Source organism: Neopelma chrysocephalum, unplaced genomic scaffold (genome assembly GCF_003984885.1).
Source record: "Neopelma chrysocephalum unplaced genomic scaffold, ASM398488v2 Primary Assembly neopelma1_59, whole genome shotgun sequence".
Classification (NCBI taxonomy): Eukaryota; Metazoa; Chordata; class Aves; order Passeriformes; family Pipridae; genus Neopelma; species Neopelma chrysocephalum.
In genome coordinates, this window is record NW_020897714.1 from 139,172 (window position 1) to 162,612 (window position 23,441).

At 40.6% G+C, this 23,441-nt stretch overlaps 1 protein-coding gene across 5 annotated transcripts in view; it reads left to right on the forward strand.

Moving 5' to 3' along the window:
• TBC1D30 (TBC1 domain family member 30) overlaps positions 1-23,441 on the forward strand; it is a 56,300-nt gene that overhangs the window by 3,997 nt on the left and 28,862 nt on the right. Inside the window, exon 1 of one of the 5 annotated variants that reach the window (XM_027679636.1) lies at positions 22,911-23,230. The exons of 3 other annotated variants lie outside the window; for them this stretch is intronic. In XM_027679636.1, the coding sequence (XP_027535437.1) occupies positions 23,071-23,230 (160 nt within the window). In that variant the 5' untranslated portion in view covers positions 22,911-23,070. Of the gene's footprint in view, positions 1-22,910; positions 23,231-23,441 lie in introns of those variants that run through there. One more of the 5 variants, XM_027679637.1, reaches the window with a different exon arrangement.

Genomic DNA, 23,441 nt, shown 5'->3' on the forward strand with positions numbered 1-23,441 from the left:
ATGGTGTGCTGGTAACGACTGAGATAGCTGAAGTAATGTATTTTATTGCCTAATATCCATGCATATGTGTGGTGGTTTGAAACTCCCAAGAATCCAATTTCTAAGTTCAAGCCCCCCCCCCCACAATTTGCCCCTAGGAGAGGGTTTAGTGATGGTATGGGCTTGATATCTTTTTCACCTCATGTGGAGAGTTTTCAGACAAAACACAACTATTTGTTATTGGGGGAAAGGGAAAATATTTACAAAGGTTTATTTACACACACACATTACATTAAATTAAATTTCTCCTTTTCTTCTTGGACTTTTATTGAAGAAAAGAGAAAAGTCTTTCTGTCACTTCTCAAGCCACAGTTCCTTCATTTCAGTTTCCTGTGGCACTGGTTAGTGTCCTCCATTTTCCTAAGGCAGCAGATTTAAGTATGGCACTCAGGATTTTTGTTCTTACTTTGTGGAAATTCCAACCCCGAGCCATCGGGGGATTTCCTTGTAGATCTTCACTCCTCTTGGGTTAGAACATTGAAGGCAGCTTTCGGTTCAGTCTTACCAAAGCTCTTTTGCTCTGTCTCAGCTCGCCAGCATGATAGAAGCAGCAGCAGCAGCAGCAGAGGGCACTGTCACCTCCTCCACATTCCGTCCTGGCTCAGCTCTCAGGACGACTCCGGGTTTTCAGCTCCTTTCTCTCTCTCTCTAGCTGCTGCTGCATTTCAGGACTCCCTAAGGGTTTGGAAGTCCACCCCTCTTCAGGAAGTCTCTGGGTTTTGGGAAAGTAATACAGTCTTACCCCAAACCAGCTCAGTTGAGTTTCCCTCTGTTTTGTTGCCAGCTCTCCCTCCTGCAGGAACATCTCTGCGTCTCTCAGCCGGCTTCACGTTATCTCGTTGCTACTGGCTATCTTTTTGGCTTTTAGCCACCGTTGTCTCCGTTCAGGGCTGCTCCGCTGCCGATTTCAATGTCTTCTGCTGCTGCTGACAGTAAGGAAACTCTTCCAGCTCTTGATTACGGGACCCGGTCCAACTTTGACACTCTACCAGGTCTCCCATAGCCTCAGCTGGGGGCTGGGGGCCCTTGGCCCCCAGAGGGGCTCACTGGCCCCCTGCTTCCTCCTGGTTTGGATCATGGCTACCTACCATCTAACTATCTCCACCACCTTCTCTTCTGTTTCTGTGGGTATGGAATTTCCGTAGGGCACATGTAAACCTTTGATTGGTCCAGTATTATCAGTGGGGCAAACCATTGCTACCCCAAAGAAAAGGTTTTTCAAACCACCACAATATGCATGCAGGTTTTTTAAGACTGTGTAGATTTGTGTATTACATCTCTTTGAGTGATATATTTTAATTATTAATATAGCATATTTACCTAGTGGTGATTTTCAGCTTGTATTTCTCAAAAACTGGATGCATGTGTTCCACAGCAGCAAAAACTTAGTTTTTTCTTGCCTTAATGTCTAATCCAAAGCCACTGGGATGTGGTGAACAACTTCTGATAACTGCAGTTGCTTTGGAATAGATCAAGACTGTGTTTTTATTGCTCAGTGTAGATGTACTTACATTCCTGCATTCTCTGTATATAAGCTTTTGCTGTAGGATGTATAACTTGAAATTTCCTGGTAATCCTGCCTTTGAGGCAATGTTTGATAACAGCTGTCCAAAGGCCAGCACAACTGATCTTCTTCCCTCCAACTGTTTGTTGTTGTCTTTGTACTATTTCCTGTGTAGCAGTAGGAACCCCTGTATTGGAATATAATGAATCAGATTGGAGAGGTGATTGGGTAAACTAATTTCTTTTCTGTAGCAGTTCCCTGTTTCCAGTTTCTTCAGGGGGTGGTGGAAGTGGCTGTACAGGAGAAGTGATTGCTTAGAGTAGCTTGAATATGTAATTACATTCTAAAGTTTCCGCAAAACTTACACTAACAGTGGAAAGATCTATTTTCTCATCTCTTAATCATAAAGAACACCCAAACATTTAATGTGATGGAACATTAAAAATTGCATACCTCCCCCACTGCCTCAAAATGTAATTTTTCTGTTCACTAAAGCCCACGGAAACTAAATATTCTGTAGACTACCCTCTCACTTTTAAAAATTCAAAGCATTATTAATTTCCTGAAGTTTTCATTGTTCTAGGTTTTTCTGATGAAGGTAAATACTTGCAGCATAATGTTATGTGCTATAAAGCTTTATAATGCGCTTTCATGTTGAGCACTAAAATTATGACATTCTGTAGAAGTGACAAATTAAAATTTCTTGAAGTTGCATTATCATTAATTCTAATGTTTCAAAATACAAATGATATTTCACCTGATTTATGCAGAGTTTCATGGTATGTTTATACTATTGTCACACTGGGAATTTTTTTCCCCCACATAGTGAAATCTCTGTGTAGAGCTAGAACTCTAGTTTTCAATTAACCTTAAGTTCACATTCTTATGTTTGAATGCTACCTTTAAGCAATCGGTACAGACCAATTGCAAACAATACTTTTTCATGGAGTTATGTCAGACCCTTTTTGAATACTGCTTGACAAATTAACTCTTAAGGGTAACTTCAGTTAGTTTGGAAATTACAGGACTGATAAATTTGATTATTTTCTGATGAAATGTCTGTTGTGTTTTAGTCTGCTTTTACAGAGAGAAAAAAAACAGGTGCTGTTGAAAAAACTCTATGCTTAAAACTGTGTTCAGTATCTGAAAGCCCAGAGTCTGTGGGTTTTACAGCCCACGAAGGAAGGCATCCACTGCTCAGTTTTTGACCTCTGCTGGCTCTTGGTCTCTGCTGAGTGCACAGGAGAGGCCTGCCCCCATCTCCCCCCCTGGCACCTTTGGGAGCCCGTATCTGACTTGCTTGTCCTTCAGACCCACCAATACCCAGCATAGGGCCTGCAGCATTTCAACCCCTGAGTGGATAGAGTAAATGTGGAGGAACAAGCAGTTGCCAGGAACAACTTCATAACTTACTGTGTTTCTCATTACGCTGTTGACCCTTGTCCCTGGTAGGTGATGTGGGTTTTGCATACAAATAGGTATTACCACAGAAAATAAAATTCACTGCAGAGTGAAATGCATTTTGGTCAGATGCATGAATGGCTGTGGCTCTGTTGAGGGAGGACAAATTGTTCTGCTGGATATGTGATAAAATCAGCACACTGTGCTGTACTTCTAGTTTGTAAGATATATGACCAGTTCCATTTCAGTAATAATTTTTTATCCAAATTTAGATAAAATACTCCAATGAAGAAAATCAGTAAGAGAGAAATCACAGTGATGGCTTCATGGCAAACATGGCATGTTTCTCTTATGATTTTTACTTATTTGGAGCAAGAAGATATAAGTTTGTTCTGGAGCATTGTGAACTATTTCAAGTCCACCTTAAAAACTAAGCTTTATGTACTTAGTTATATCATTTGAGAAAAGCAGAATTCAGTAAAAAAATAAATTCAGGTTTTGCAGTTGTCATATAAAGAATATGCAAAAGGCATCTCTGTCTTTTATCTCCCTGTATTTTATATAGTGACAGCTTGCCTACATTACTAAATATATTTTGACTGATCGAATTGCAAACCAGAAGTTCCTTGAATCACAACATTTCCTTGCCTGTCATTTTAATTAAAACAAACAAACAAAAAACCCCCAACAACCCAAACTAAAAACATGTATTATCTATAAATTATTTAGAATTAAAATAATCCAACTCAATTGTAACTCAGTCTGGCTGGAGGCAAGCAGGAATGCTTAAATCTGATTCAATATAAAATAAGCTGAAGCTATAGTAACAGAAAGTTAATTAATATTCTCTTGTACTTTTAATGAAGAAATAATTTTAGTAGAAAATTTCCTAAATATATCATTAATTTGGTGCTGTATAGCTATGGTGCTATGTACCTATAATAACTTTAAATGGGTTTCATGCCATGTTCAGAAAGGCTCCTAGTATTGTCTGTTGTAATACTTGTTTAGAAACTATGATTAAAGTATTATTCTTCTGCTATTTCAGCATAGCATCCTGTATAGATTTCTCTGAGAAAACGATAAGCATTAGCTTTCTAGTTTTGCTTTTTCTCCTCCTGGTTTGATGTAATGCAGAGCCAGTAGAGGGAGACAGAATATTTTATTTTATGCAGGAATAGAGGTATATCTCTGATTTTCATAAGTTGATGGCTTTCATATCCTTTTCTTAAACATGAAGAGAAGTGCTTTACAAATGTGGTCAGGCAAGAATTGAATGAAAAGATTTAGCATCTGGCTGTCAAATAAATGTTATTCACAAAGGAAGTATTAGGTTCCGTATATGAAGTAGTTGAAAAACAGTGACAAATCGATTTTTAATTATAACAGAGATCATTCATTCCCACATGGTTGTGAATGTTATTTAGAAGCTCCTGATTGAGTGAGCTGAATATTTTGGAGTCCATCTACAGAAATTTAGAGGGTTATGTTTGTACTTATTAGCCCTGTTAGTGATCTCTTTGAGTGCATCTTAATTGCATAGAAACCCAGCATGAACTGGCACCATCTAGACACAGATTGGTACCCTGCATGTCCTCGAGGGGTGGACAGTTTCCTGGTAGAAGATTGGGCTATGAAGCCTCCTCAACTTCTGAGAATGAATTACTGTCTCTGTAGCATCAACTTCTCTCACAGGCTATGGAACTCACTCAGAGGAAACTGGGAAAGCATTGCCTGCTGTTGTTTGGTTAGGAGAGAACTGGGCAAGGTCACCATGATCACGTCTCTGGAAAAGTGTAACTTAGATATGCAAAAGTACTCACATATCTAGATTAAACTTCTGTTTTCTGTCTCATTCCCTCCCTCCATTTAGCTGCAGTCCTGCTGCATCTGTGTCTTGTCCTATGTTTTTTTTTTCCCTCCAAACTCTTTATTAGCTTTTCTTACTTGACCCAGTCTTTAAATATTGAACTTCTTAGCCCTGTTCCATTTTTTCCCATCCCTGTGTCTTGTCTACCCTGCAGTGTCTACCCAGATGACTCCCCAGTCTTGAATTTTCTTCACATTATTCCTTGGTTGTCTTCATATGTTCTTCCTTGTCTTTTTCCTGCATGCACTAATTATCTACTCACACATTTTCTCCATCCCTCCTCTTCCCTCAACATTTGTTACAAAACCAAGGCAGAAGTTCACAAATTTTAGTTCATAGGATAAAAGTTTGATTAAAGGTGTGAAAACAACTTTAACACAATATACTGTGGGCACAGCTAATACTGATTTGATTGAACTGGAACTTGACAAGGTTCTGGGAGGAGAGGAAAATTTTTCACAATGAAAACAGTCAACCATTGAAATAACCTCCCCATGGAAGTGGTGGATTCCTCAAAAAGGGATGCTTTTAAGATTCGGCTGGACAAGATGCTGGGCCATCTCGTCTAGACCATGCTTTTGCTGAGAAAGGTTGGACCAGATGATCCTTGAGGTCTCTTTCAACCTGGTATTCTGTGATTCTGTGATTGATTTTGCTCTGGATCAGATACCTCTTAACATGGGACAAGTACCTGTCTATATGTGGAGTGGGTTTCTGTGGCTGAGTTTTGGTTTTATTTATGTATAATAATTCATGCAGATCAAATTTTACCTGTGGCTTATCTGTCTTTTCTCACTCGTTTCCCAGTAATTTGATATACTTTCACAGTTGTATAAATATGCTTTAACCTGGAACACCTCAATTTCTCTGGTTTAATTTTTTAATTTCTTTATGAAGAGGTGCATTACTCAATGAATGTTGCTACTATGGCAGTTTTGACCTACCCCTCTTCCCCTGAATCTCCACTGTTATAAATTAGGGGGCTATTTTTTAGCTTGTATTTGCTTTTCATGTTCTTCACTTTAACATCTGAAATATATATTAAAGAGGAGTATGTTCTCTATTAAAAAATAAAAATATTAATGTCTGTGTGATTTCCAGTGTTGCGTTCGCAATTAAAAGAGAGACTCTCATGCATGTGCTGTGCTCATCTCCAACTCTAATTTAGATTTCCAATGGATGTGAAACAGGTCATTCATTTAGAAAATCATTTGTCATTTTCAAGGTGTTGATATAATAGATTTTAAGTCTTACTCAGTAGCTCTGATGTTTGAAGGCAGATGAATCTGCTTCAGTAAATTTTATAGCAAGAGCCATTTAATTGATCTATCAAAAGTGCATTCCGCTTTTGATGCAGTTAACATAGGAGGTTTAGTTCTTATGGAGTCTGATTTCACGTGAGTCATTCTCAAATGACTTAGTTGGCTGCATGTTTCAGTTCAGTAGCTTTCCTATTACCTCATCTGTATTTGTGTGCTTGGCTACATTACTAGCCTACCCTTTGTGGGTGCTAATGAATTTGATCCTTTAAATTGATGCTGTGGCTTTCTGAAATGCATACATAAGAAATGTTGTTTGTGGCTACTTCTTTTTTTTTCCTAATGAATTGTTGTTAATTTAGTTCTACCTGATCTTTTGTCCTTTGAAGTCTTCTGGTGGCGAAAGGGAAATGGAATGAAACATAATCGTGAGCTTGAAAATGTCATAGTCATTTTGTTTGTTTAAACTGTGTCCAAAGATAGGCTGAATTTTCTTTATGGTCACTTGTCTGTTTGTAGCAATACATGTGTAAATAAATAGAATATTGCTATTCATTTTTAATTATTGCTGTTTTCATCAAACTGTTAGTTGTGCTGCACAGAGCAAAGGCTTTCTCTGTTCCTTATGACTCCAGATGTGGAAGTGGTCTGAGCACTGGTTAGCAAGGATTTTCTGATCCATTTTGTGTCCTGTGCTGGTTTGCAAAGAGTGAAGTAACGGACCAGTTAGAAAAGGAGAGAACCTGTATTCAGGGATGCTGAAGCTTGGCTCAATGGGGATGGTAGCTATGTGCTTGGTCCATAAGCTGCATTGGGCCACTGGGCAGGAGTTCTTTTGAACTGGATGGTGAAGTTCACCTGCTGATCCCTTGGAATGGGCTGTGCACAAGGGCAAATGGCTCTAGATGTAAGTGTGATCTTAACTGAGTTGTTCATTGTTATCCAGTATTATTAATAAATCATGTGATGTTAAAAAATATTACTGGAAAGCCCTTTCAGAAGGGCATAAAATTGGATGCCATTTGACTAACATATTTCATTCAGCTTCAGTGAGCCAAGATTCTGGGAAATGTGAAAGCTTATTCTGTTGCAATGGGAGCTGGACTGAGAAGGATTATTTTCTTGTTAACACTAGACTTGGAGGAGAAGGACTGCAAACAGTAACACTCATTGCTGTGCATCAGGTCATGAAGAAATGTTTCAATGAGTAGGTGTGTGTCATGTTTAGTATTTGCTAATGTAAATTAGATTGTATATTCTGGGTATCAATCGCTTTAGGAGAAAGAAAAGTGTTGTTAAATATCATACCAGCTGTGTGGATAGCAGACTGACAACTAATCATTAACGGAATAATCTCGAGGAGTTTTAGTTAGTGAATTCCATGGTTACTGTCTTTCGATGAGAGTATCATCTTGGAACAGGTCTTTGAGAGCACAGCCAGGATGCTGGGACTCAGGGAAGTAGTTTAACAGAGCAGCAAGTTACTAAAATTCTGGTACCGCACTGTGTACTATCCCTCTCACAGGATATTCTTCTAGAGAACCATCAACTAAGTTCCCAGACTTAAAGTGTAACTGTGCTGCTGATGGGATGTGCGCACAGAACATGATCTTGTAAGTAATGAATTTGACATCTTTGATCATTTGATGAGCAGTTGCATTGGTAATCCCTACAGGGAGAGACCGCCCCGTTTCACTGTCTCCAGCCAGCTCTTCATGATGATGTGTGCTAGCTCCAGAAAGCAGACTGATGTGTGACTAATTAAAAATACTTCAGCTGACTGCCATCTTCTCTTGCCAGTATTCTCCACTGTAAAAACAAAGCTGTAATGTGTATTCTAAATTGACAAACTGTCCAGTCAGTTTCCTTGCAAACCTGGCAAATTTTGTGATTGTTCAGATTTGGTATCCCTCAGGGGCCACTTTGGTGCTAATTTCGGTTTCTTAACACCCAAGATGACGCAAAATTTCTTTTCTGATGTTGAAAAGAAGATTTTTTTTCCTGGAAAGAAAGGCTGGCTTGCTATCTAATTTGGTCATATCTCAACTAAAAAGTTTTTGTGGTCTGTGCCACTGTAGAATATCAGATTCAAAAGATGTCAAGAACTAAGTGATTAGACCATTACAGAACCTGGAATCCTTACTCTGAGGAAAATTTTGCTTTAAGGGTACAGCAACTAAAATATCTTGTTCCAGCATGAAATTAAACACCCACTCACAAAAGTCAATTGCTTATGAAGCAAAATTCTGAAAGCCTACATTTAGAACCAAAATGCTTTGTTCAGATGCCTTTTTCATTTCATGTTAGGTAACGAACCATTTTCAAGTAAGGTGATAAAATGTTTAATCCTAAAAAATGTCAAAATTATGCTTTTAGCATTTGGAAATATGTTTTAATCAAAGATGACGATTTGCTGTAAAGGACTTTGCCTTCCACAAACTGTTACTTTATGGCAGAGCTTTCCATTAAAGTGATTCCAACCAACTTTGTTACAGAGATCTTCCTGGGATTGTGCAGCCAGCCATCTCTCCAGCTCACTCCCTGACTGCTCAGCACTGGGATTGCCAGGCTGGTTACGGAGCTGAGGACCCCACATGCATTCCTAAGCCATATATTTTTTTTCTGAGTCTTTAGGGATTATCTGAATCCTTACTTTTTTGTGTCATGTACTTTCCTAACTTCTTTGTCCCTAACTCTCACTACTGAAATGTTTTACCTCCATGAAAAATACCTCCTGGCTCCCCCAGAACAAATATCATATTCCATCATTGACTAAAATTTGAATGGTTCTTGAAAATGGCGTTTGTCATGGGCTCCTTCGGCTACATTCTTCAGGATTTAACTAAGCTAACTGTCCTGGTGGCTGCTTCAGCTGGTGTCAGGAGCCAGAGATAGGATTGCCTTTGTTATAAACCCTGGGAGTCTGTTCAGGATCTGGGTGCTTACAGTTTCAAGTGACACTGGGCAGTGCTCAGTATCAGCATGGGAGGTATAAGACTATACCTGACTGACACTTTTTTTCTTCTAAGTATCATTCCACTGCTGCCATTAATAGGAAATTGTCTGCATTGGAGTTGGGGTCACTGCTGCTGGTAAATTCTTGGAGACAGTGTGGAGCCTGCTGACTAAGAGACCTTTATGTCCTTGAGGAATGTGCTGCCTCCTGGCTCACTGCTGCTGTTCCTTTTCCAGTCCAGTAAGCTGCTGTGTCTGGAGAGGTGAGATTTTCATGGGAAAGGTGTTCGGGACTAGGTGGAAGCTGAGCAAATGAGCATCTGACCTCAGGCACTTGCCTCTGACAGGAGAGAGCTTTCGGTTACCTGTTCACTTCTGCCCGTTGAGCATCAAACTTGGCCTCAAACATGCCTCACACAGAAGCAAGTGGATGTTGATTGCAGTGACTTACTGTTTGGGACATACCAGCCCTTCACCCAAAGGAGTGTGGTGAGATCTGGGAGAGACTGGTCAAACAGCTGTGGTGTCCCACTTCTATATAAGCTTGTGGGCCCTGTGAAATGGAGAGCCATAACCCTGCATCCTTCCATCTTGCCCCACGTCGAATGCTTGTCCTGGGAAATGGCAGACATCCTGGGTGAGGGTGAAGTGGGGCTAAATTGACCTGTCTGACTTGTGTTGTGTAGGTGTGTTCTGTAGCTGGCCCCAGCTGCTAAGGTGGAAGGGGCACCCTGTGACAGTCACCTGAGGTGGTGAGAGAATCAACCACTGCTTACCTAACTATAACTAGTTTTCTTTCTTCCCTCCTTCCCTAATAAATAGTTCAACAGTATTTTTTAACGATGTAGAAACTTGATGGGATAGTAATAGCTGAATGTGGTTACAATATAAAAAATTATTCTTGCAGAACAAATATTTCATTGCTTATTATGGAACCAAACAGTAAATTCAGTAAATCGTGTTGTAAGCACTACTCTCGCTGCTGAATCTAGGCCTAGTTTGCAGCATAAAATGCAGATTCTTCAATATAAGGATGTATAGATTGCAGAGTCTTGTTCTGCAGCATTTGGTATAGGATGTTGTATCTACTCTTCGTCAGTGTGCTAGCAGCTGTGACAACAGTGAAATTGGTTGAGTTAGTGCTGCACCCGAGATTGTGTTTGTTTTGGGTATGCATACAACTTGGACATTGACTGCTTAGCTTCTTTTCTGTATTCTTCTGTGTGACAGTAATCCTGTCACTGTTGCAAAGTCAAAGCTAACTTTACAGGATTAGTTTTGTAATGCATGAAGAGTTTTGAGTTCACTGAATTACGCTTCTCACAACAGCTGTGCCATGAGAAGTTGATGTATTGGGACAGTACTTGTTACATAAAATGCTTCCTTAGTATTAGAAACAGGAATTAATGTGATAGATTATTGTGCATGGGGCTTTTTGTATATACTTATCAAGTACTATCTGTAGTACTTATATACTGATATGCCTGGGCAAATTCTCAAACCAGTGATGTCTTATTTCTGTAGTACTGCAGTAACTTTGGAAGGTGGGATTTGATTAGCTCAAAGTGAAGAGGCATGCAGTCATCTGGAGCAAGGATGCTGCTGTTTGCTGACAACAGCCAGAACAACCTGTTCTCTGTCTACAGTCCCTGTCAGTCAGTCATGACATCAGAATTAACTGTCAGACACTGCTGTAGATATCTGATCAGTGGTAAAGTTTGGTTAGTCTAATAGTTCCCTGAAAAACTGGAAAACCTTTTATATAGTCACCCAGGGATTATTATGGTTAAATGAGAGGAGGTGCCAATTTCCACATAGGTTCAGGAGCAGTGTGAAACAGCTCACTGTCCTGCAGCCCAGCATGTCTGTCTGGGCAGGATGAGTGTTGACCATGGAGGGAGGAGTGGGGTGCAGGGCTCCCACTGAGCAAAGGGCTCAGCCTGAAAAGTGCTTGTGTACTTTGCTGGGAGGCGTTGTCAGCATCCACGATATAACCTAGGAGTTAATTTTGTTAACTGGGAATTTGTGAGGAAGCTGGCTGCACAACCAGTGGTGCCAAAGGCCACGTGGGAAGGAGTGATGCACAAGAAGTGCACCTGAGTGTATTCATATTTCACAGATCTTTAGACACTTTTGAACTGATGGTAGATCCTGCTCTGATTCCTGCAGGTAGTGAAAAGCCATGGCATCTGTGGCAAATGCTGCACAATCAAGATGTCATGATTGCTCTTGTTTATAAGCTCGCAGCAAGGGTTGCTGTGAGCTGCACAATACCATGTCATTGCAGTCTTTATTCTCTCTGTGACAAACATTTGGATGTGGAAACAGCCTGAGAGAAAAGGTTGTGTGATTAGATTGTATGCATAGTCTTTGACACTTGCCTAGCTTAGCACTACCTCCTCTTTTGTTCTGCTGGGGGTTACACTTCAGTACAAGTAACTGTGCTGTTCTTTTTCCTACTGAAACAACCTTTTTTCTTTTTTTTTTCTTAAACCATTGTGAACTTGTGGGAGGGTTAATGGGGCTTCACTGAAAATACCCAACAGGGTACATGGCCTTTAAGTAACACAGATGCATTTTATCTCCAAGTGGCACATGCTAAACATTCTTTGGTCAAGTTAGTCTTTGAAGAGAAGATTTCCTGGATACTGAAGATCAAATGGAGGATAACAGCTGCCTGGAATAATTAGTGCTAGGAACAGACTGATTTATGGAGCATGAGGCAGTGCCAGCAGCTATGTTTCTGCAGCTTTGTGAGATAAGCTTGACATTTAAAAACAAGGTGCTAGAAAAATGGGCTGTGAACTTAGTCTATTTGGATCAATAGTCCTGCTTATAGTTGTCTGCTGGAGCATCTCTGGAGGAAGAGTTAAATGAGAAACTCAGATTTTAAAATGCTTTTCTGCTTGAAGATGTTAATAACCGGAATGTGACTTACTGAGCAGTAAATGAGTGCTCTTTATATATCCTTGGAATTTGCCAAGGAAGTCAAGTCTATGTTCCATCTCCACATTACATCATCTTACTTACAAACCTATCATTTGTATCTTATTTCTTAGTAAAAATTGGAAACTTCTTGCTATGTTTTGCCAGCAGTGAAACAGCCTCTAAATTTATTTCTCTATAAATTATTGTTACCTTCCTAAAATCACAGCAACCTGGTACTGATCAGTGTTTTCCCTGCCATCCATACAATACATATGGCCAAACTACAGAGCATGAACAGTTTTTGGTTCTTGGGTTGGATTAGGCATCATTGATAGCTAGATAACATTTTAATGTGCTGTGGGGTTTTTTGTGTGTGATTTTGGTTGTTTGGTTTTTTATGTTGTCCCCCCCCCCCACGTGCTGGTTTAAAGGTAAACCGGCGGGGGAAATGAACCCAACTCAAAAGAGATTATAAGTCAGAATAACAATTTAATAAAAATAATACAATAAATACAATTACACAGACAAACAATTGGTTTTAATCCACAAAACCCAGATGTATAACCCAGCATCCTGGGGCATGAACAGAGTGGTGTTCGTTGGGCCCCCCTCCCCGTGCTGAGCCCCACGTGGTCCCCCTGAGTCCAAAAGTAAAAGGAGAGGGAAAACCTGTTGGTGAGAGTGCTGGTTGCAGTCTGGTCGAGGGTGGCGATTGCAGTCCAGTTGAGAGTGGTGGTCTCAGTCTGGTTGAGAGTGGTGGTCACAGTCCAGTACAAGTTCCGGTCCTTCTCTGGATCCCACGGGTGGTACATAAGTCCCAAGACCCCAAGATTATATATCCTCAGGTTCAGGCAGGAATGCCCAGTACCTCCCTCAGGGCGGAGAGTTCCACAATGGGTGTGAGGACAGGAGCATCCTCCTATCTCACAGGCCTCTTAACACCCAGCTTATAGCCTGAGGGGTCAGGCGTGCTCTGGGCAGTTGCTGTAAATGGTCTATTGTTAACAGTTTCTGGGAAATGGCATGGAAGGGTATAGAATACACAGTTTTGGGTCACATCTACACAGTGATGAGCTGGTCCCAGCTGTTCTAACTAGGACACCCCAATATGTTACTGCCAAGTTCTTGTCTTGTCCAACATTCATTGGCAGCAATAGATACTGGGCCTTAGGTCCTGAAGGAAAAATAATTATACAGTGACGCTAAAGGAAGTGAGAGTGGGGGAGTAATCAATGTACATAGCTGATATATTTTTAAACATATACTAATATGAATAATTGAATATTACTAACATTTATAGTAATGTCTAGAGAGGTCCAGTGAAGTCAGGAACCTGTTGAGCTGGACAAACTGGACATCATTGGGCAAACACATGGTACGAGGCTCTTTGAAAAACATAATAAGACAAGACCGCTTGAAGGCTGGTAGGAGAAGCACATGGTCAGAGAAGTGAAGCAAGTCTTCCAAAGATATGCAGTAGTAAATAAACAAACAGAGCTTTGCTGTTAGCAAACTTGTGCTTGTATGGTGTTGTACATGCTCAAAATCAATTTTAATGGCTCAAGGCTTCAGTACTAAATGAGCCTTTGATTAATCCTAAACACATATCCAGTTCAATAAACTTGTTCTGTAAGAGTGGATTATGAACTGAAATGTTGTCATTTAACTGTTGAGTATAAAAGCTTGGAGTATTAATGTTGTTGGAACTGATAACTGTTTTTGCCTCTTTATCTCACAAATTTCAACAAAAAAACCATCTGTGTCAAACTTGCTTAAATGACCAATGTATGTACTTTTTTCAGGAAGGAGAGGTGGTAGTTTGAAGTTCTTTTTCTTTGTTAGCTGCTTCTGTTTCCAAGATATGGAAACAGAGACCTCTCTAGACATTACTATAAATATTAGTAATATTCAGTTATTCATATTGTTTTAAAAATATATCAGCTATGTACATTGATTACTCCCCCACTTTCACTTCCTTTAGCGCCACTGTATAATTATTTTTCCTTCAGGACCTAAGGCCCAGTATCTATTGCTGCCAATGAATGTTGGACAAGACAAGAACTTGGCAGTAACATGTTGGGGGGGGGTACCAACTTGGAGATATGCTCTGTGAAGCTATGGCCCATGTGGGAGATGAAAAGAATTATGTGGTCTGGAGGACTTGGGGTTGCAATAGCTTCGTGTACACACAAAACTTTCTTTTAGGAACTGTTGGCATCTGCAAATGGGAACTAATGTATATGTCATCAAAGAACTTGAGTGGTGGTGCAGGACTTCCTATTAACTGGTCAAGGTTTGTGGTTCCAAGAGCTTTTATGGGGCTTATATGAGCTTCTTTTGGAGTCAGCACCATTACCCTCCCCAGCCCCAGAAAGGGTCTTGTTTCTGTGTAACAGAGCTCTGTCCATGGAGGCCATGTGTAATGGGAGAGGGAGGATCTGTGCTGGAAGCTGGACTCTTACCCTTGGGCAGTGCAGGACCAGCCTGTCTCTTTGCTTTGTGTCTAATGAAAGCCTTCCATGATCTGAGCCTAGTCATTGATGGATGACCTTAGCTATACTGCAAATAAGTACTAAACGTATAAAAACATCTATGTATAAAAGTGGTCCTGTTTCCATAATGTTTCTGGCCCAAAGCAAAGACATTTTGTCATTAATAATTTTTCTGACTTTGGCAATTACTCTTTAATCTAAAATCTTTCAAAGTGTTCAGTCTCTGAATAAATCTTGTCTTGGGGACATAGGATTGTTTTGTTTTCTTTCATTATGCTGGGGGGATTAGAATCTTGCTGTTTCTGAAATAGCAGTTCAGATCAATGAAGCTGGCAATTCACACTGTAAAATTCATTTTCTATACTAGGTGCTAAGCAAATAATCAGATTCTAATAAAGGAAGAGCAGTTCAGTTTTAGAGCTGGGACCTGCTATGACCTTCATTCTTCTGCAACTATTATCTTAGCATAACTACAAATCATACCTGTCAGAATTCTTTTTTCATGTAATGCATTAGATTTTCTGCTGACTTGGTGATTTATTTTCTTACATTACCATGTAGCATTTAAGCTGAATTCTGGGGTGTGAATACTGGCCAAGATATGCATTTACTTCATATTGTTTAGCAAGGTTAAGGAACAGTTCTTAATTTTTATATTCATACTTTTCAATTTTTTTTTATATAAGCCTATTCAACAATTTTTTTTCTTACTATTTTGGTAAGGAACATATTATTTTTAATTCTGTGCTTTGGTAGAGTCACATAATTTCTCTGACAAAAAGAAGGTAATTTGCTCTTTGAGACTTCAATTCATTGCTTTGTATTTAATTTAAAAAGTGTTCTCTCTGTATTTTATCGATCGTGTAAGTATTGCTATGACTTTTATTCCAGTTGGTATATCTAGAGTTTATGCTACTGGTTACTACAGCAGTTAAAATATATTGTTACTTTAGCATTGTGTGACATGTCTTTTACCTTGTTCATGAGATGCAACTATCAGCTTAATGTAGCTGCATATGATCTGCTTTACTGTTATAGTTGGCACATGAAGGCAGTAAGTAAAATAAATTGATTCTCTCCCTCCTTTTATTTTCTTTATCAGAACAACACAGATCACTGCTCCTCAAGTGGCAACGCAACTTTAGAGTTTATTTATGCATTTGAAGCAAAGTGGAAAAAGATAGTAAGAAAACTAAATGCTGTTGTTGAATTGCACACACACCCAATTTCACCACATGGAAAGATCTATCCACTTACTTGTCTATCATTTTTCTCTGATTAAGAGCTTGTTGAGAGCATTTGGGACATAGAAAGCTTCTGAAGTTCTTTTTTTGTTGGGTGTACTTTTGTCCTTTTGGAAGACAACATACAAAGAATTAAACACAGAGGTGGACTTCAGTGTTTGATTAATCACAGGTGTTCACGAGTGCTTGTGTCTATGCTTTCTTTATTATTATTTTAGATCTATTCTATGTCTTCCTCTCATTGCTTTAATATCCAGAACTCTTCACAACCTACTTTTCTCTGTTGTCCTATCCTTATAATTTCGTACTTAGTATTCAAGGTTAGCTCATGCCTCCTACCTCCATCCCACACGTTTTAAAACAAGTACCTTCTCAATTTCCTCCCATGTTGGCATTTTCTTATAGATGTTTAACCATGTTAAACATGCTGATGATTAAAACCTAATCTCTCAGCCTTCTTATTGACCTTATACCTTCATGGTGTGTCCCCTCGTACTCAACTTTGCCATAAGTCTACAGAAACAATTGCAGCTCTTTTGTTAAGACTATTGCCCACCATGCTTTTCAATATCATCTGGCTGTCTAACTGTGCTCCTCTATATGCTAATGTGTTTTCTTTTCGCTTATTTACTTTCTTTTAAAGCAAGCGGTCTGCTTTTCTGCTCTGCTTGTACAGCAGCTGTTGCAATACTGCTGCAGCCCAAAATTAGGATTCATGGGCACTGCAGTGAGTACAGATAGCTTTGATGGAATATCAGGCGTACTCAATTGTATAAATTTGTTGTCCTCTATTATTGGCATAATAAGGTGAACTTACTTCTGTCTTGTGATCAAGCAAAATTATATTTAATCCCCTTTTTGTTTCCCTTATGGATAGTTCTGCATTAAATCTCTGCCTTGTCCTTTCCATGCAGCTATTGAACCTTATGTTAAGGTTAAGATTTCCACATCACATCTGTTTTATAATGTCAGTAGGGGGTTTTTTGATTGTTTTTTTCCCTGAAATATTTGAGATGCCTGTGATCTGTGGTGCACGATGTTTAAAAAACATGAGTCAGTTTCTATTTTTCAAGAAGTTTTTCAATTCTTTCCTTTTAAGCTCTGGGAACAGCCAATTCTCAGTGATGGGCCTAGGGTGAAATAGGCCACCCTTTCTTATTACCCAGCCCATTGACACGGTTTGCTGTCACTTTTGTGCTCATGGTTACTGAATTATCAGCAATTTTAATTCTTCTATCCTTAAAACAAGTTTGACATAGGAACTCCAGATACTACAGAATACTAGCTGATTAGTTGTGTGGTGGTGAGAGTTGGTGGCATAGGAGAGTTAATAATTTGTGACGTAAAGCATTTGAATATTAACATATTCAGTGTTAGGTTGATGTGATTATCTTGTAGACAGGTTTAAGAAAAGCTTCTGGCTTACTGCTGAGTGATTTTCTAAAGAACTCAGGAAAATAGGGGCTTTGTGCTCTACTGGATTGAGCATAGATCTGGGAGATGGGTTCATGCAGTTCTGCTGTTGCTGCCCTTAGACCTGGTACTGTAACAGATGTCAAGTCTTTCTGCACCTCCTTCATTAATTTAAATAGTTATATATCTGCAAATGGAGAGGGGTTATGGGCAGGTTCAGGGGGTTACAGGCATGTGTGTACTTCTCTTTTGGCAACCTGCAGTGCTTTTGAGGGCTTTCATATTTTCACCTACGCGATCCAATTGCATAAGCATCTTGCGCAACTCTGTGAACAACCAGTGGATCAAGGGACTGCAGATGGCCTACCTGCTCTGATTTACTGCCTATGAATGTGGTGCCTCCCTAGACTGGAAACTGGTCATCACAAGTCCACCCCATTGTGCTGTAAACTACCAGAAACTGCTTTCACAACTGATTAATGGATGTATTATATTTTCAAGTGTTTTCACTAATGCTGGAAAATTTTGGCATACTTCTCAGGGCATATCTGCCAAAAATTTCAAGAAGGGATATGACTATGAACATTATTCAACTTGTAAATACACTTACTAGTTCTAACTGTCCATCACTCCCAAAGGATAAATTACAACATGCACTTGTGGGCCAGTGATGCTGGGGTCAAGGAAACCTGGCTCTATGGAGGGGACCTTCTTTTCTCTTCTCGTCAATCCTGTCCTAGTGTATGCACGTGTGTAGTACAGAAGGCAGGAGTGGATAGTATGAATGGGAGGAAGGGGTGAGAATTAGAAAAAAAACAAATCAGACCACCACAACCAAAGATCATAACAAAGAATCTTGAGTATGAAGTTGTCTTGGCTGAATCCTGATTAAGATAAGCTGAAGGATCAAGGAGTGCATATACAGTAGTGAGCTTTTTACAGGAGTTACAGTCTTGTAGATTAATTTCCTGTTAAAAGATATATACTATAGTGAGTAGTACTATTGTAATGATAGTCTCTGGATCAGTCCTTAATAGATATGGCTAAACAACATGCAAGCAATATTCTTTTTCAGATATCTTAGCTATAAACAAAGCCCCATGGCCAGAGATCATTCTGTAATGAGAGAATTCCCTGGATCCTCTGTCTTACGCTCTCCAAGAACAAGTGGGCTGTTTTAGAGCTTCCTTCAAAAGAAGTCTCCGTTAAAGAGTAATTATTGTGCCCACAGTTTTTGAAGGGGAAAATAAGTAATGAGGTTATGTGCCTGAAGTCTAAAGGAAGAGGAAACATTTGACTAGCTGCACTCTTCCTGAGGCTAAATCATGTAAATTTTAGCTCTCTGTTTCTGGAAATCACAGATGTTATTTTCTGTCCATTGTGGAGTTTATATTTGCACTGAATGCCTTTGTAGGCAAGGATTGGATCTGCGCTTTTTGTCTGTGATATCTAGTATAGGACAAGTGAGGTCCTGACCTTTTTTGTGACATTTTATATACAAAGTGATACAAATGATGACTAATGCAATGGAAAAGTTTAAAATATTAATGCTATGTTGATGAGACTGTAGCTTGCCAACACTTTGTACCATTTTCACAAGTCCTACTTGTTGAAAGTGCAAAAAATTAATCTTCTCTAGGCACAAGTACAGTAGCAAAACTTCATTTTTTTAATTGGTGCTGGAACCATCCTCTGTGCAGTAAAGACAACCCTGGATTACCAGATTGGTGGCAGAACAGAACCTGTTAGTTCAAAGTCCCATTTCTCCTTCAGTATAACACAAATCTGTTCAGTCTTACTGATGGGCTCCCTTGTCAGGTGCTCATGCTGTGGATATGCAAAACAGTGCTACAGACTCCGTGCTTGATGGTCGACACAATAGCTACAGGCAGGTGGTGGATCAAGGCGCCTGCTCACCTGCACTGTCTAAGGTAGCATGTCAGCACCAGAGGCTGCAGACAAAGAAGTACTGGCAGTGCAGGAGGGGATGCTCTGCTTGCAGGCTGAAGTGGGAGGTGTGCTGGGCTGTGCCACTTCACAGACTTTGGTGGTCAAGGGACATGTGCTGTAGCATCACTGTAGTGCCTGTGCCCCTGCAGTGTCAAAAACCCAACAAGCCAGAGACCTCTTTTCAAGCTGTCAGAGATGGCTCCATCTTGTGCGTTGGAGGACTGTGAAACTCCAGGTGGGTTGTACTTGTTTTTAGGCCTCTAGGATCAAGCAGAAGGAAGCAGGACTGGTTTTGACAGAGGGGATATTTATTAATAGAACACATATAGAATTGGATAAGATAGGAAATCTTGTGCTCCAGTGGTGAAGATGGTTTAATGGGCTAAGTGTATTTAAAATAGTTTTGCCTCCTGGGAGAATCTCAGATTGCCTTACCCATTCTTCCTTCCAACATGAACATATTTCATTCCATGTGTTTTCTCTTGTACATTACAATTTGCAAATGAAATCCTTTTTTCTTTTGAGCTCATGATGAACTACAATACACATCAGAACATGTGTTGGTTGGATTTAAAATGTCTTTATTTGCTAACTCTGTAGAGCTATTTGAAACCCAGTGGTAATGGGGTCACATTTTCTGGATACATTTTTTGGGCTCTTAAAGGTAGTGTATGAGGCTATGATTTGGTCAATATAACAGGTTTTCCCTTGTGGTTACAATACGTTTTCCCCCTTCATCCTATTGATAGATATTTCTTCCTGATATTTGCTGTATTGGCAGCTGCTGTAGTGATGCTGCCTAAGCGTAATTTCTAAAATGTGTTTGGATGAAACATATTACAATATTATCAGACCATATATTTACTATAATGTATTTTTTCATGGGTACATGTTGCTTTAAGTATTTTTGCCAACATATATGTCCAGAAGTGTGGCAAACAAGCTTTTTGTCCCCAGATTTTGACTGGGATGTTGTGATGCAAATCAGAATTAAGGGAGATCTGTACGCTTTTTTGTGAAATAAAGGGGAGGATGTGGAGTTAATGAAATACAGTCACCCAGCTGAAAAAATGTCTTACCATTTTTAGTCTTGATTACAGTAGTCTTCTTAGCACACATCAGAAGAGAAACAGTAAACTATGCCTTCCAGTAATCCTGGGTTTGGTAATTAAAGCTCCATGCAAACAGATATGTTCTTTAAAAGCAAGATTGATCTGTGGCCCCATTTCTGCTACTGTTCCTGTCACTGCCCCATCTGTCTGTGCTCATTCTCCTTTTCTAGCTGCCTCTGTTTTACCTTGTTGTCCCAGTGAAGACAGAAGAGGGCTGAGGAATGGAGAGGTTTAAAGTACATGGAGTTTTTAAAATCCTGGCAGTGATCGTAGGACTGACCACCATAAGGTTGATTGTAACAAAGGAACAAGTTATGCATATGAACTAATATTTCTTAAGTTCTCTGGCTTTAAAATGGCATGGGTAGCAGATGGTGGTAAGACTGCAAAGAGGTACTAAATGAGGAGGTAAGGTTTTTTAGAAAGTGACTGTTGTGTGGGAGGGAATACATGAACTACGGGGCGGGGGGAGAAGCAAAGTCTCAGGTTGATTATTACGAAATGCTGGAGCTGAAATATCTTGCTTAGCCAAATGCTTTGATTTTTTTTTTCCCCTCAAAATCCTTTGTGAATGTCATCTGTCTTGTCAGTAACTGCAGGTGAGGACTTGTGGATGTGAGAAGACTTCTGTGCATTGGTGTATCAAACTAGATTCGTGATGGCAAACATGTCTTGCCAAAGGCAAATTAGAAGCTTTGACTGATCAGTGGTTAAAATCCAGTGCCATCCACTTTTCTAGAAACTAGGCTATAGCCCTTAAGATATGTATATGTATGCTTAATGGAAGGGTTATCCCTGTCTCTAAAATCCATCTGTGCTAATGATCCAGTGAGTCATCAAACCCATTAGTATGGTTTGGCTTCTTCATTTTGTCTCCTTAAGTTCAATTTTGCATTTTTTTTCTTCAATGTTGTGTTTATTGGCTGGCATGCGGGAAAGCTCCTTAATGGCATGCTGGTATGCTTGGAAGTATCTATGTCCCAAGTCACAGAATGATTGTCCTGATTGTTTCTAGTATTCTTATAGTAACAAGATGACAAGTAGGAGAAATAGCAGTAATGGGGATACCTAATTCTCATTTTGAGAGCTGATTTTCCTTATCAGTTAAATATTGATGTCTTAGAGCTGATTGGTAATTGTTTAAAAATTGAAGGTAACGCATGATTATGTTCAGTTTAGTGTGATGAACGATTCTCACTGTATGGATAATGAGTGGTTTCTGAAACTTTGGCTATGGTTCCTGAGACTTTGGGCAATGGCATGTGGTGTTGAGTTAGTCAGTCTTGAAATGATCCGAGAATGATATGGCGCTATTTGTGAATGGTGCTCAAGCAAGGGGAGAATAATATTAGAGACATAACATGGCTATTTCCATATTTAAATGTTGCTGGTACAGTCCCATTGGTCCATTCAGTACACCTAGGGAGACTAATTGATTTAAAATTTGATGCTTTAACTACTAAATCATCATCTCCAGCTGGCACTGAAAGAAAGTGATTTGCATATCTACATCAGCAGGGAAGTGTCACCTTTGATAAAAAAAGAACCACCGACACACAGACTTAATTATCTATTCAGAGTGCAAGCTAGCAGCTCAAATGTGGTGACTTTTCTCCAAAACTGAAACAGATATTTAAAGAGTCGTGATCAAAATCACGCTTCTCTGAAAACTTAACAGTGACTTCTAAAGATAGCTATAACTGATCTTAAAAAAGGCTTGATTCCATGTTTTATATTGTGTATCTTTTATATAATTGGCTTCACTGCTTATCTGTTGCCATTTTTCTCCTCTCTATAATGTGATTGAGTAAAGCATCTTTTTAAGAAAGGAGCAAATTGTTTCAAAGCTACAGTCGTTGGAAGGTAGACTCAGACTTCTGGTAGTTTGGTCTTTGAGCCTGACTAATGTGGTGTGATAAATCCGCTCTCCTTCCACAGAAACAGAGTGGTTTAGGTTGTAAAAGCTGTGATTATTTCAAATGTTCTTCCTTCTTGTCAATCGAACCACTAGTTTGAAATTCTGTATTAAACCCTTTTAAGATGCTGTTAGACCAAATAGTAATGGAAAATGTATCTAATAAAGTGCTGTTGAATAGCTTCTTTTAACTATTTAGTGCATGGCACATCATTGCTTATAAGTGCAGTTGCAATTTAGATTCATAGAAAAGGCTGTTATTTTAGCTGGGAATGTCCAAAGGCTCTGTGCTGGAGTCAGAAACAGATACTGCACAGCCTACTTGCTTGTGCTGCTGCTAGGGCTGTCCGTAAGCAGCCCTGGCTGCAGGACGTGATCCAGCCTGCCCTAGCATTGAGATGCTGTTATATTCTTCACTCTCCCCCTGTTCCATGGTCTGCTAGTGCTTGTGGGATTCCTTCCCAGGACAGCTTTTTGAAAGGGGCAGCAGGACTATCTATATGTGTCCAGCTGTAGGTCAGAGAACTACACGAGAAGACTCTTTGGTGGATATTTAGCTAATTTCATTCTCTGGAGAAATTTCAGCATTGCCGCCTGTTAACAAGCGTCAAGCCAGCTGTGTCCATATTGCTGTCGAGTGTCTCCGTGCAGCCTGGGGGGCTGTGCAGCTGTCCTGGAGCCCTTTGCCAGCGCTAAGCCCCACCACTGCCATCGGGGCTCCCTTGATTTCTAACCAGAGCTGCTGCTGCTTCCCTTTGCCCGCTGCATCTCAGGTGGTGCTGGAGGAGGAGAGGCTGCTGCTTTATTCAGGCAGTGATGCTACGATTGTGGGCGGGAACAGCTTTTTTTTTTTTTCTTTCCCCTTTTTTCCTTTCTCCTCTCCTTGTCCTCCCTCTTCTCTCCCGCACTTGGACTTCGCTGTCTGCAGTGCAGATCCCCGCCTGCCATGCCCCCGGCCCCGCCGGCCTAGGGCGAGCCCCCGGGCACCATGCGGCAGGACAGGCTGACGGGCTCGCTGCGGCGCGGGGGGCGATGCCTGAAGCGGCAGAGCTCGGGCGGCGGCGTGGGCACCATCCTCAGCAACGTGCTCAAGAAGCGCAGCTGCATCTCCCGGACCGCGCCGCGCCTGCTGTGCACCTTGGAGCCAGGTACCCGCGCGGCCGGGCGAGGCGGCGGCTGCCGCCCCGTAAGCGGCTTAGCGGGGCGGGGGAGCGGCCGGGGCCGCGGGGGCGGCGTGGAGAGGAGAAGGCGGCCGGAGGGCGATGCGGGCTGCGGGTAGGCGCGGCGGGGCGGGGGGCAGCTCCCGGGGTCGGCCCCGGGCCGAGGCAGGTGCGGCGGCCGCGGCGGGGCGGGGGGCAG